The sequence below is a fragment of the Apus apus genome, chromosome 2, assembly GCF_020740795.1.
Source record: "Apus apus isolate bApuApu2 chromosome 2, bApuApu2.pri.cur, whole genome shotgun sequence".
Taxonomy (NCBI): Eukaryota; Metazoa; Chordata; class Aves; order Apodiformes; family Apodidae; genus Apus; species Apus apus.
The window spans coordinates 8,359,581-8,374,763 of NC_067283.1; the positions used below are offsets into that span (position 1 = coordinate 8,359,581).

A 15,183-nucleotide genomic window follows, 5' to 3' on the forward strand; every position below is an offset into this window, starting at 1 on the left:
AAAAAGTCTGAAGAGTTCATCCAAGAACGTATTTGCTACACTAATCTTTCCTATTACCAGGTTATAAACTTCACTTAATTCTGGAGTGAATTTTTCTTGGAAAAAATAGTATCCAAAATTTCAAAGCTGACAGCCAAGTCTAAAAGCACAGCTCAGGGCTTTTTATTCTTGTTCTGGGTGTTTTTTTTCTTAGAGGAAGGGAAGCTAAAGAGGTAGAAGAAAGGGGTACCAAAAGAAAAACAACTCACTCTTTTATATAAATCATCTACGGATAGTCAAAATAATAAAAAAAACCATTCAGTTCTACTAGCATAGACAGAACTCAAAGCAAGGTATGACAACTTTCTATCTGATTCTGAATTCTCCTTAATTAACTAGTATTTCCAAAATTTAAGCTGTCTTTCCAGTTGTTATCCTCTCTGAAATCCCCTTTCCTCTCTTCCTAAGGTAAAAATGCATAGACTAACACAGTTCTCATAGCCTAATTTATATGCTAGTGGCTTAAAGTACATATTTGACGAGAAAGTTCTCAGTGCTCTCAGGCTTTTTAGATTTCTGGATCATCCTTAGTTTTAATTTAAATCTGTTTCCCTAAAAATTAGTAAAACTGGTCCTGAGCCATGGATGGCGTTTCTAAATCTTACAATCTCATACTGCAAACACAGAATCATTTTTTGATGTTCTAACCCACATCACGTCATGTCATCAGCTGCTTTTTTCAAGGATCAGGAGGCAATAATTACTAACTCTCTGCTGCTGGGTCGTGTCCAAAAAGCGGCTGTTGTTGCAGTTGTTGTTGCTGTTGCTGGTGTTGCGGCTGCTGGGCTACAACTTGATGCTGTAGGACTTGAGATGTCTGAGTCAAGTGTTGTGCTGCCTGATTCTGCATTTGCTGTTGCTGATGCTGTTGGTGTAACCGTTGTAAGTGCTGCTGCTGCAACTGCTGCTGCTGCATTTGCTGTTGCTGATGTTGCAGCTGTTGTTGCTGCAGATTCTGCTGCTGTAGCTGCTGCAGTTGCTGCTGCTGTAGCTGCTGCTGCTGCAGCTGATGAAGCTGCTGTTGCAAAGCATGTTGCTGTTGGAACTGGAGCTGCTGCTGCTGAGGACGGTGGAGCTGCTGTTGAGCATGCAACTGCTGCTGTGGAAACTGAAGCTGCTGTTGTGCGAACTGGTGCTGCTGATGAACTTGCTGCTGCTGTTGTGAAAACTGATGGGGCTGTTGATGTTGGAAAGACTGCTGGGAAATCTGGGGTTGCTGCTGCTGTTGTTGCTGTTGTAACTGCATAAGTTGTTGAGGTTGAAGGTGTAAAAGAGGATGGTGCTGTTGTTGCTGTGCTTGATGAGACTGCTGTAATAAATGTGTCTCTGGTGTTAGTTTCACTTGACTAAACAGCACCGCATTTGGATGTCCCTGTTGGCTATGATTTACTTGTTGTTCTAAACTTTTTGTAGGTGCTGAAAGTGATTGTAATATCTAGAAAACAAAGATTAGTTTTGTGACCTTTTTGTTGTCATTCAGTTTTAAAATTATTTCAAGAACTACTGGGCAACTATAATTCTCAAAATCAAAGAACCCTATTCTTAAATACATTGCGAGCTAAACAAAAAACTTTCACTGTTAATAGCAAAATGAAAAGATAGGACTTACAGAGAATAAAGTGTGGAGCTACACATGGCTCCTAATATGTGATAATGCATCTTTTAGCAGAAGTTTAAAAGATTAAAACCCATCCCTGTATTATTGCTATGTCCAATAGGATTATATTAATAACTACCTTGATCAATTCCATCCACTGTAATATTCATTTTACAATCCTGTCGGTCTATTACGGTAAAAAATTAGTCCTATAGTCTCATTTTCTTTAGCTTAAAAATTGCTAATAATGCCTCTACTAATTAAGGCTGTTTGAAACATGAGAACTTAAAACAACCTTTTGCCTTCTTTTGAACCAATTAATGAGCATTTAGCTCTATTTTTTAAACTGAATTCTGAAATGAAGAAAAAAATTAAATCTGCTGAGTACTAATAGTTTAATGGGAAAAAAATCCTAACTAACCCATCCTTAAGAATAATAGATTTTAAGTTTATAGACAGCGCTAAAGTAATCTGAAGTTTAATTTCATTTTTAGATGTATAACTCACCGTCAAGGGAAAAATCATTTCACACTAAGCAGACACAAGTTAAGCAAATGAAGTTTTAAAGCATCAGAAAAGGGAAAATTAGGCAGATTCCCAACAGATCAAAATGAGTTCTACATCATTATTAAAATATTTTAATATAAACTACCTATCAAAAATTAGAAGAAGCAACAGGAACCTCTCAACTCTTCATAAAGTCTTTAAACATGAAAGCAGCTTTGGTGAATCCTGCAAAGCTTGATTGCTTTCCCCACATTATTCCACTGTAAACTTCAGTGATACGTGTGTGGACGAGACAGGAATCAAAGCACATCACTACAACACAAAGCCAATTAACTGTACCCTGTCAATGAGACATCCATTAACTCTTCATCAGAGGTGTTTCAAGTGTTTTTTTACAAAGCACTTCAAAATACCTCAGGTTCCATCTAAGTAATTTTGATGCTGTTGGTACAGCATGCATTTACAACCACGATTATCAATGCATCATCCATCACTAATATTTAGACAGCATCACAGTATCAACATTAAAAAGCTAAAAATAACATACACAAAAAGAGTGTTTCTGTGGCTCAGTATGAGGAAAGAGCTTCATGCTGCTCTCCACAAAAAGTCCCAAAAGTCAAAATTACAGCAGCTTCAGGACACATATTTCAAAACAAAGGGATAAAACTTTCAAAAGTATCCTAGTGCTATATTCAGAAAGTAACTTCGTATCTGCAAAATGCCACCTTCTTACAGATCTCACCATTCGCCAGAAATCTGAGGTTCAAATTAAACATGAACTTTCCATGACTTCACTAAGACATGGAATCCACCCAAGACTGGTACCCAAGTAGGACACAAATTTAACCTAACCAGAGGGAAGTTTTAAGGAAAAAGGTAGAATTAGTATTCCTCCCTCTAGGAAGCAGATTCAGAATTCTAAGATTCAAAGCTTTTCTCCATGTGCCGGAGCTAGCACACAGCACCCTACACAGCAGCCTGATAACAGTACCTGAGCACTGTCCTTGCACTGAATGGGCCAGTCCCTAGCCTAAAAGACTTCTGGAGAACAAAGTCTAGCTGAAGCACAATACCATCAACTGCCCTTTAGCTCTATAAATATTACTTACAGAAAAATACTTCCACAGAGATACCACTAAAGAGTATTTGACAGTACAATTATTGGGTTGGATGTGTTGTACAGACATGAAAGCATCAGCCAGCTTACCAGCACTGGCCAACCGACCAGGACTTGGGCAGTTCTGCTCAGTCCTTAACCAGAAGTCTCAGCCCTTAAACAATTCAAGGCACTGAGAAGAGGAATCTAAGACTCAGTTTTACAAGGAAGCCTGCATTTCCATTTCATATTCAGAAGCCATATAGAAAACAAAGAACCAACATTTTTCTATGTCTCCACTTTTGTGTTTAAGTACTAGCCGTAAGCTTCTGTATTATTCAGGCACCTTTGAAAGTTTTACCTTCAGATGAACATCCAAATAAATGCACCAATACAATTACTTAAGTAAAAGATATGTCCAACATTTACCAGCACCTACTTTTCTCATGTTCCCTTCCCATGAACATCTGAGAATTTCACTGCTGCAAATTATTTCAGTGCATGCTCACTCACTTTTTGTTTTCTTCTAAAAATAAATTCAGTACAAAAGCTGCAATTATCTCAAATATATGAGTGGCATAAAAACATGTAAGTTAGGACTTTTGCCTCATAATCCTGACTACACTATACAACAATTTAATGATGCCAGCAGAACAACACAGTATAGAACTGAACCTATTGTAAGAACAATCAATTTCAGTTTTATGTGTTTAAAGCACCAATAAATTCTTGCACTGAATAAAAAACCCAAAGAGTAAGAAATCAGGTTTCCTGAACTAGCCAAATAATTCTCAACTGATTAATTTTTTTTTCCTCTTACCAAGAAATCAATACTGAAACTCTAAACCACACCATAGGTTAAAACACAGCTTTCCTCTTCCATTGTTTCTAACTATACTCTTCCTTCTGTGAACCTGCTAGGAATGAAGTTACTTTTTACAGGGGGGTTACTAATTTGGCCACGGCTTCTAAGTAAGATGGAGATCTTTTAATCCTCTGTACGTAAAAAAAAACAAAAAAAGGAAACTGAAGTTCTTGGATACAATAGTTCCTAAGAAAAAGTCCAATATCTTACAAATTAAAAATCCAACACTTACATGTGCTACATTTGATGGTCTATTAATCTGCTGAATATCAGCACTATTTGTAATATTCCTTAATGTTCGCACAGCTGGACTCCACGAAGCCATCATTTCTTGTCGATCAGAACTTTGGGCACCTTGTACTGAAGCCATCAGATTGCCTCTCATATCCGGAGGCAAAATATTACCTGGCACTGGTGGGACATTGGCACATAAATTAATTAACCCGGAGTCCTTCCCTTGAGGCAACCTACGCTTTGCTGTAGATGCCTGTGGGACTTCAGCTGGTGTCCAATTCAAATTCCTTTCTTGCTTTTCTGGAGAGGAATCTGAAGAATCATCAAACATCAGTTCCCCTTTTGCCTTATCAGCAGTAGTAGATTTTGGTGAAAAAACTTGATCACCCAAAGGTGACCCTTCTCGAGAAGATGCCGGGCTTGATAATTTTTCATCAGTACTAGCTTCATTTTGAGAATCTTGTTCTTCATTTTCTGCTTCCTCCTCCTCTTCCTCCTCCTCCTCTTCTTCCTCTTCGTATATAATTAAACGAGGATGATAAGGAGTCTCTTCTTTTTTAGTCTTATCAGCTACAGAATCCACCACCCAGTCTGGTGTCACAATTTTAATGCTGTCCCGTTTATAAGCACATTCATATTTTTCCTGGGGAAACAAAAAAAACAGAAATACTTAACACAAATCCCAAATAAGTTTTTTGAGGGCAAGGCCAGAGCGTGGAAAGGCAGATCACAAGAGGCTGTCCAATAACAGAAAGTGATCTCTCCTAGAACCAACTGGACTAACTACACTGCTGTGTGTAGCCACAAGTTCCAAGAGATTAAAACAAACCCCTCTACATTTACAATATAAAGGACTCAGAAGACACAACTGCAGAAGACAGAAATCTTCACTTGCAAAAACACCACTACCTAAATTCCTTCCACACCTGATTACCAAAAGATTTGAAAATAATGAAATTTGGTTCTGAAAAAGCCTTCAGAACTCCAGCAGCTGGGAACATCACAGTCAATACTAAGATGCAGCTGATTTTTAGGTGGACGTTAATATGAGTCTAAACACAGGTTATATTTGCATATTCTTCACTAAAAAAAAGTTAAAAGCCAAACCAACCAAACATGAAAAAGCATTTAAGGAAAAATCAGCATGTCACAATAGAGACAATTAAGTACAAGATGATCACTGACCAAAAAAAAATTTCAGCAGGAATACAAATCAGAAACCCACTGGGTATTTCCCACACACCTTCTCAGAAGCTGCAAACTCTGATGTTGCCCTCAACTTGCAAGTTACACTTCTGTCCAAATATTAGCTTAAGGCATTTCAATGAGAAGTCTGAATGCTGACAAAGAAGAAAAATTTATCCCTCCCTCCTTCCTTATAATTTCATCCTTTGGAAATACAGAAAAATAGTAAAACTTGACTGTTTCCTAAGAAACAGAAATAGACACAGGATCAGTGCTCTATTTTATTCAAACACTCTCTTTGAGGGGAACCCCCTCACAAACACCAAGACATAGGAAAATAAATTTAAAAAAAAATAACTTTCTTTAGAAAATTTGAAACCAATTTCAGGATCTAATATTTAAAAGTGATTGAACTGGGACTTTCTTTGGACGTCAAACAACATAAATTAACGAGCACATCCAGAGGAAATTAATTTAATTTAATGATTCTCTAGAGTTATTACATACATTGAAACTGTCATTCACACACAATAAAGAGATTGCAGATGAAACCAACTTTATTTGTAGATATGAGTTTTCATTCTTTTTTTGTGGTGAGAATAATTAAGAATCTTGTTTTATCATCTTCTCTCTAGTCAAAGCAATCATTTAAGTTTTCACTAGTGTCAACACTGTTCTCATTACAAACTGCTGCAGATTCCCTTACAGTAGTTATGCCAGAGCAGCAAGACTAGAAGCATTTAAAGTAATCATCCTATAAAATTGTTCCCATTCAATGATTACATTAATTAAACAAGATATTTTATCCTACAGATATGAAATGCTAATGTGCTTTCTCAGCCTCTTGAGTGGCAAGCTCAAGACAACATCTTTTGCTTTAAAAAGCTTATGTTTTAAGGCAACACTTCTTAAATGTTATCATTGCCTCTTAAAAACACTGTTTTGGGCAGCAAAGCTCTTTATCCAAGCATTATACTTTGTTGTGATGGAGGAGACAAATAGGGTGGTGTTTAGTACACTCTTCTGATCTTCCCATGGAAAAAAAGATCATGTACTTAAAAACAAAAAAACAACCCATGCAAAAAACCCCAACATTAAAAAAAAAACAACACCCAAAACACTACAAAGGTTCTTAACAGTTTTAAATTAAAGAGAGAAGAAAAAGCAAGCATTTCCCATGCCCACACTTTTCTCCCAGTGTAAGTCCATTTTTTATTCTAAAGCACACAGAAGTTTATTGTCATCCTACTAGCCACATGTTTTTTCCCTATCTTTGTATTAGATACTTTACATTAAGTGCAAAATACTAAAAAGGTCATTGGTGGGACAGCAATTTACTCAGTTTGTATAAAACAACACTAGTAATTTGACAAAATTGTAGAGATTTATATTAGGAGGTAGTGTATAGAACCTGATCTTAAGAGTTACTCATACTCAAATAACAAACATGTGTGACCCCTCCCACTGACTGAAAATTAAAAAAAGTGATGTGAATGTGCTTATGCTATTACAGAACAAAAAAATAAAGCACACAAAAACAAAACCAAAATCTTGCTCCATTCACCACATTAACTAAAAGCATCTAAGCAACCATTTTTAAGTAAGCTTCAATTCGTTTTAACTATTTTCAGTCTCTAAAGAAACACAATAAATCAATTACAAATGTATTTATTCTTCAGGAAGAGGAGTACCTGCACCTTGATGAAGCTTCAGTGAACAGTTATCAACAAAGCATTACTAGCCTTACAGGAGCATCTGGATGACACTCTTAGTCATATGGTTTATTTTTAGGTAGTCCTGCAAGCAGCAGGGAGTTTCACTTGATGATCCTTATGGGTTACTTTCAATGCAAGATGTTTTATGATGGAAGTGATCTGCAGCATGGCTGCTTTATCAGCAGTTGGACACAAAAGCTGTTTACTGTTTCTCCTAACATCTCTCTTTAAAAGGAATGACTTGAGGGACTTTGAGAGCTCCATTTTCTTTAGGAAAAAAAAAAGAACAAAAAAAATCCAAACCTGTTCCTCCTTCTGCTCTCTTTATTCCTCTCTCCCTAACACTGAAGGGCATTTCATGCAATTTTTCAATTTTGTCCTTAATTTTAATTTGCTAATTCTGTATCTACAGACTTGTAAATCACAATCAGTAATGATTATGACATGCCAAAATTAAGTTGATATAAACAGAATAAAATGCTTTATTCAACCAGAAATAGAAATACTGATAGGAAACTGGCTATCTTTTGAATTTATCAGGCTTAAAGCCATGCAGAAAATAAATACAAACCAAATAGCTGCAATGCATAATTGTGTTGAATCAGGTTGCTCAAGACTAAAAAACAGTCTATAAAGAATCCTAACTTCAGAAAGACAGAAAATTGTTCATTATTCAAAAGCAAATGAGAGCTACAAGAAGAATTGTACACGTAATAAACTCTTACCCCCTTTGGCTCAGGCACAATCAAATGAGTACACTTATTATTGAGGCTCAGCTGGCAATTCCCTCCATAAAAAGTAATCAAAGCCCACAGCGTACTTCGGTCTTCTGATGAAACCTAAAAGGAAGGTAAATAAGCCTTTTAGCTCTACGCAACCAGCTGCCTTCTGCTTGAAGAATTTTAGTACCATCCATGACATACCATTTAGAAGTCTGGCTAATGCATCACCTATCACTTTTAGATACCAAATTAGCATAAAAGTTGTGGAGAAAAAAGGGTGACAAAGAGACACAACAAGACATTAAACTATCACTTTTAACCTGCACCAAGAAAAAGAAAATATTCTTCACTCCTGTAAAACTCAACACTGATATATCACTTTCCACCAGAGAAAAAAGTCAGTGATCAAACAAAGATTTATCTTAGATAACCTGTTCAAATTCTTTACACAGAATTTTAACAAGACAACCAAATTCATAGCCTGTGTAAACACCTGGAGCATTTATTTCTAACTGTTTCTCATAGCAACATCCCCCTTCCCTGCCAGGAAAGCCACATGTATTTAAGCCATTACCCTTCAAAGCTAGTGACACTACTACAGGAATAATTTGTTTAGAAATCTAAAGCACACAGATATATATTCCATTAGCACCTAGGGCCTGATCTGTGCCCACAATGGTCACGAACAGGGTACTCACAGATCTATAGAGATGATAATGAACATAAGCCACTGATGCACCACTACCTTTCTACTTACGCTCACAGTTTGAAATGTTTGCATGCTCATTTTCAGTGAAAAAATGTTTTAGGAGTTAATTCACCTAACACACAGAAAAAAAAGTCACAGTACAGCAGAAAAACGGGTATCTCTCCCCAGAAATAAAAAAAGGATTGCACACATATTGTACGTTGGTGTAGACTGAAATATGGTTAATTTCTTACCTGAGAGAGACAGGCAGTGACTCCAAAGAAGATCTGACAAGACTCTGGAGAAAAGCCATTTACACTGGAAAGCAGGTGTCAAGGATGCAAAATAAAGGAAATGAGTTTCCTGAGAGACATTAAAGGAAATTAAATAGTGTCTATAGTACTTCTCAAGTATTTCACCATTCAAAAATATTATCTTTAAAAGCATGTTGTGTTGTTTCCAGTTCAAGTTGAATGTGAGAGAAAAAAACTGAGGTGCAAACTGGATTAGGACACCTCTAATACCATGATCAATTTTGGCAGCATTATAAACTTACCTCTTCCCAGAACATCTCCCTCAGGATGCTAAACACAGGAAGTTTAGCTTATGGGAGTCAAGTAATTATCAAGAGCTTCCTTCCATTAACAAGTGCTTGTCTTCAATGCTTAAAAACCAGGAGAATTTGAAGAAGTTTTTGCTACAGTAAGCAACACACAACAAAGAAGTATTATGATGCACAAGAAATTCTCTAAAGCAAGACAGACCAAGAAAAGTGTGTTTTTCTAAAATAAAAGCTTATAGCAGACTAGCACAGAATCATAGAATTGTCAAGGCTGGAAAAGGTCTTCAAGATCATCAATTCCAACCATCCACCCTACAACCCCTAACCACTAAACCATCTCCTGAAACACCATGTCTACTCTTTTTTTTAACATCTCCAGGAAGGTGGCCTCCACCACCTCCCTGGGCAGCCTGTTCCCATGTCTCACCACTCGTTCTGTGAAGAAATTTTTTCTAATATCCAGCCTGAACCTCCCTGGCACAACTTGACCCCGTTTCCTCTTGTCCTATTGCTGGTCACTAGGGAGAAGAGGCCAACACCCACCCCACCACAACCTCCTTCCAGGTAGTTGTAGAGGGCAATCAGGTCTGCCCTCAGCCTCCCCTTCTCCAGGCCAAACAACCCCAGCTCCCTCAGCAGACACCTGTGAGAAAGTTTTAACTGCCTGTTTTTTTTCATGCTTACTAAAAAAGATGGTAATCTGGTAATTACTTCCTTTTAAACTATTAAGAAATAAAAACACAGACAAAAAAATAAAAGAAAATGTTTTAGAAAGCAATACAGGTAACCAAATGGTAGAGCTTTTGGTTGAAGATATCTTTTGGAACCTAAGCTGCCCTTTGCAATTTCTCAAAGACTGGAAAAGTAGAAACGACAGAGCATGGTTATTAAATCCACAAAAGGCACTGAACAAGAAATGTATTGAGGGACAAGAAAATATATCAAGAAAAAAATCAACCATACAAACTAGTAGACAGATTATCAGCAAACAGCAGTAGGCTAGTCAATATAAGGAAGTATCAAATCTTCTGCAGCTGATTTTCTCCTACTGAGGTTTAGCTCTGCTTTGGAAGTTGGCTAGGCAACAGACATGGGGAGGATCTCAGGTGGCAGCAATGTAGGAGCAACTGTGAAACACAAACTGAGAAAACATCAAACTGAGATGTAAAAACAGAAACACAAGTTTTCCACCATGCTTTCAAAATTCAACACGATCTCTGGTGGCAATACATGCTTGTTGTCAGATGCATGAAAGACTAGAGATCAATGAAACAGTATAAGAAACAAAGCAGTGAAAATATTACAGATCTAGTAAATATTATTTAAGAGGAAACTGAAAGACCAGAATTGATGTGTTTAAGAAGCTAAAATGACACATCTTCAAATCCTTTAAAGGCTGCCAGATGAAAAGAGAACTTATTTGTTCCCCCTGTTAAGAGTGGCTCAGATAAATGAGAACAGTTTTAGACTGCAGCATGGCAATGGGGTTAAACTTCAGCAACACAATAGTGAGGCACTGGCAAGGTTACTGGGGAGAGTATGAAACCTCCACTGCAGGATGGACTTTGTGAAGAGAGAACAGTTTGACAAAAGCGACCTGGAAAAGACAGACCATCTGACTTATGCAGCTTCCCTCCCTTCTCCACACTTTCATGTGATTTTATGTTTAAGATAGATGCACACCTTGTTGGAAAAAGGGACTACATATATAAACGTGCATTGTGTTACAAGTACATACTGAAGGAGTTCTGTAATGAAACAAAACTATTTTCTCCATGCTGTTGACAGATTCACCAGCAATACTTAAATTTCGAGACCCAGAAGAGACAATACACAGCAAGATGCCAACAAAGCCCAGAGGACTTTAAAACTTCAAAATAGAGTACTGTCATTATCCAGAATACTCCAGGATAGTCAAGTCATCCTAAATTTCACTGTGTTGCTCAGTATCTCACCTAAGGCAGAGATTCGATACTGGGTCTTTCAGAAGTGCACAGTTGTCTGTTCCCTGCCTTAACATCTGCTCCTAGCACATAAAGCAGCAACAGTTCAGTAATTAACTTTTAAGAGGTCCATCAGTTTGAATGCAGCTTGCACTCTCTAATAGGAGAACTGAAGTGATATAGACCCTCTTAAAACAGCTACAAGCAACATAACAGTAAGTTTCCAAGTAGGTCTGGAAAATAAAAATGAGGGAATGCAACAAAACTTTTTTTTTCCTCCCAGCAAGTAAATTTCAGAAGTACTCTGACCCTCTTTCATCTGTAAAGACCATAGAAAAATAATCCTTCCTCATTCTCACTTTTGCGGCTATCAAGAAAATTAATAAGAAATCAACAGCCTTCTTTATGGCATTATAACTGAAGTTTCCAGACACAAAACTGTCTCTCCTTCTTCAGGAAGGCTGCTTCCAGATTAATTTTTATGTTGCTGCCATTCAACTGCACTTTTACTCAGATTTTAGTCAGTTAGCAGTAAACAGCAGAACACTCTTCCTCTGATGAAAACAACTTTCACAGTGAAATGTTCAAATGTATTTATAAGAAACAAGCAAAATTATTACACTTCTATACTGCATTAAATCTTTCTACATAAAACTTCATCTTTAACAACTGACAGGCAAATGCCCATCAGATAAATAGCAGAACTGGTAAGCAAACATAAAATCTTTAAGGCTTTTATTAGATCCATGTATCTAACTTGACATAAGACATTTCTAGGACTTGCTTCTTCAGTAAATTCAATGACAACTTTTGAGTATTGCATCTGCAAATTAAAACATAAATAAGAAGCGAAAATGCAGAATCTCCAACCTCTGCCTCCAGGGTTCAAAAACAATAAATTGGAAAAGTAAGCATTTCATTAACTACTTTTTTTCATTATGGCAGTACCTAAAACCCTAATGAAGGGCCGGATGCCACTGTGCTAGAAGTCATAAAGAGACTGAAACAGAACAAAGACTTAACAACCCATTTTAGTGAGCACTATACAGCTCAGAATAAAATCTATAAACACCAGGTTCTAAGGACATGAAGTACTAGCAAGAATAAAGCCAAAGGTCCAAGCACACATTTATTGCTGACAGGTGTGCAAAACTTCCTTCTTCCGTGCAACTCAAGAATACGAGAGTACTGAGACCTGGTCTTTTCATTCAGCCATTTCTATATGCCCACAGTAAAGACTTCCTGAGCAACAGCTATTCAGGGCTACATTCACACATTTATTGCTACAATTCAGTCATGGACTGCATCACTCAATGGTTTTATCTGTTGATTTCTCTTTTGGGTATGTAACAACGTCAGCCCTTAGAACATCATTTTTAAAAACCCTGGTTTCAGGTGGAAGGCAAAGTTTCCAACAGTGCAGCTTCTCCATGGGAAAGAACAACCCTAATAATGCAATGCTACATTACTTAAGCCTGAAAATGTAAATAATTTCAAGCTATTATTTTTTCAACCAGTCCTCAGGAACAGGGAGAAGGCTTACAGACATGTGACATAAGCAACTGTACACTCCCATCCTGACTATGAAAGGATGATGAACTTACTTAATAACTCAAGATGCAAAACACAAAAATCACCATCATAGATCTCATCACAGAAATCAATCAATCAATACAGAAGTAGCACTGCTGATTTGAATTTTGCCAAGTAATGTTTGGTGCATTTTTTCCATTTGGAAGCCAAGTCATTCACAGAGAACCTTCTTCTGCTTCAGTCAGGAAGACTATCCAGGACTATGGCAAGTGCTTAACACTAACTGCTAAATCCTAACCAACATGTTGATTACCATGACCAAAACAATTGCAAAGACCTCACTGCATCATTTTATCTGATGAATTCTATGTTTTACCCTCCCATACTTCACTCCCTGAGCTGAATTCTCTTGGGGAAGCAGAGAATATACAGGCTATTTCCAAATTAGTTAAGACACTGTAGGATGCAAAGGCACAGACCTTGAAAAACTGGGTATAAAACATGAATCAACAAAGCACACTAAGACATGAATTCCTAATATGAACACCTGGATTATTACACCTACCACCTCTTATTTTCCATTACAGACAGGACCACCTACTAACCTTATTCCAAAATGAGATCTCATGCCTGACAACAAACATCCCTAGTCTTGGCATTGTCTGTTGCCATCATCTGCTTGTATCTGTACTGAAATGTACTGCTCTGCTTCAGCTTTTCCATATATAAAATCTTAATTGTGAATGGTCTGAGAGAAAAAGAATCAAAAAAGATCAAAAAAAGAGAAAGTGATATGAGAAGAAGTATCATTTTAAATACAATTTTTATATATTTATATAAATATATATGTATTATATATGTGTGTATATATATCTTTTATAACAGCCATTGTCACTATTCCTATGATACAAAGGAAAAACTGAGAGGAACGTAAATAAAGATGCAACAGTAATAACTGACAAGGAAGGAATGCACCACACATATGCAATAATATATGCTCCAAAAAAGTTAAGAAACACAAATTCAGCCAAACATGAACAAGTGTCTGCCAAAGGCAAGGACAGGTTATCCCAAAAATGGGAATACTTACATCATCTATCAATGAAGTGCTACATATAAATAGCGTTGAGATGAGTTACTGATCATTTACCCTTACTTAATTCTGCTTCTAGAAAAGGCAGAATAGCCCATTACACTCAAACCCAGCATTTGCCCACTTACTGCACCCCGGCATTTTTTCTGGAACCTCACAGTTAATTACCAGCTTCCACCTAAAAAGCTTTTGAGTCCCTTTGATGACAGCTTTCTTGCAAGTGCCTATTAAGCATCCAAAATAGCCAGAGGAATAGAAAAACTGAACTAAGACAAAAAAGCTCCAAGCACACTGTAATCCTGGCAAGCAAAACATATTCTACCATTTTAAAAATTTAAGCTGTACATAGTTGAAGCAGTCTTAAATCCCCCGACAGTATCCTTTTTAAAATGTTTCCTACAGAACTGATTCAAACTTGAACTGAAAGGATACGGCAGAAGAGCTCCACAGCGAACAGACAAGATCACCCAGGAAGGCTGAAAAATAAAAACCACAAGACATTAAAAATCTTAGTCTGCATGTGTGAAAGGCAAATTCCCTTCCAAGTTCATACAAAAGCTAGTCACAATATACATTTCCAAGCTTTGAAAGTCTGAGTGTTTCACAGACGCTGTACTCGAGCCTTTACAAAAAAGATTGTTCTGATTTATTTTTAAGAGTTAATATAAAGACTGCTCAAAGGTTGGGCAGCAACATGGGAGCAAGATGTCTTTCTCTGGTTTTCTATTGCCAAGAAAACCATTGACAGTATTCATTCATCCTCTGCCTTTTTTCAGTTCTCTGTGCTTGAGAAAGAAATCCCTTATCTTAAGACTCATCAACAAAGAGTCAGGAACCATAACTTTACACAGAAAGAAATTTCTGAACACACAGCAATGAGGGCTGCTAAGCACACGGGTGATGACCCCTAGCTGACAGCATTCCCTGCTCTGGGAGAGAGGGAGGTGGTGGAGAAAGGAAGAGGCATAGGACAGTGGTCCCAATTCAGCATATAGGGAAGCAGGCAGAAAAGAGAGGCATCACATTCCGGATGAAATTACTTCTCCTCAACAAAGAAATATATTGAGGTAACTATGTATATATATGGTGTTCCAACTCTTGCCATTCTTTCTCCCTTAGAAAAAGGCATAAAAAAATGAACTAAAAACATCTAATTCCTAACTTCACCCAATTCATTTTACAGAGGATTGAGATCTTCCTAAAGTTTTTCTTTGTGTTATTCTCTGTGTCTCTTCCCTCAGTAACAAGCTACCTTTGCCTCTCACTTCCATTTCCTTAATTCTTAGCATAATTTGCTTGATTACAGCTCATGCTGTGATATTTTCAGGTCAAATTACAAGACACTACCAAAAGACTTGTTCTCATTTGACCAATGAAAAAGTTTAGCTAGTAGCAGTTATA

General features: G+C 37.1%; 1 protein-coding gene across 1 annotated transcript in view; it reads right to left on the reverse strand.

Annotated features, from left to right (window-relative positions):
* PAXIP1 (PAX interacting protein 1) overlaps positions 1-15,183 on the reverse strand; it is a 34,275-nt gene that overhangs the window by 12,560 nt on the left and 6,532 nt on the right. Inside the window, exons 3-7 of the mRNA XM_051610792.1 lie at positions 14,215-14,258; positions 8,906-8,969; positions 7,967-8,080; positions 4,340-4,984; positions 748-1,474 (exon numbers count right to left, since the gene is read on the reverse strand). Coding sequence (XP_051466752.1) covers positions 748-1,474; positions 4,340-4,984; positions 7,967-8,080; positions 8,906-8,969; positions 14,215-14,258 — 1,594 coding nt within the window. The remainder of the gene's footprint in view (positions 1-747; positions 1,475-4,339; positions 4,985-7,966; positions 8,081-8,905; positions 8,970-14,214; positions 14,259-15,183) is intronic.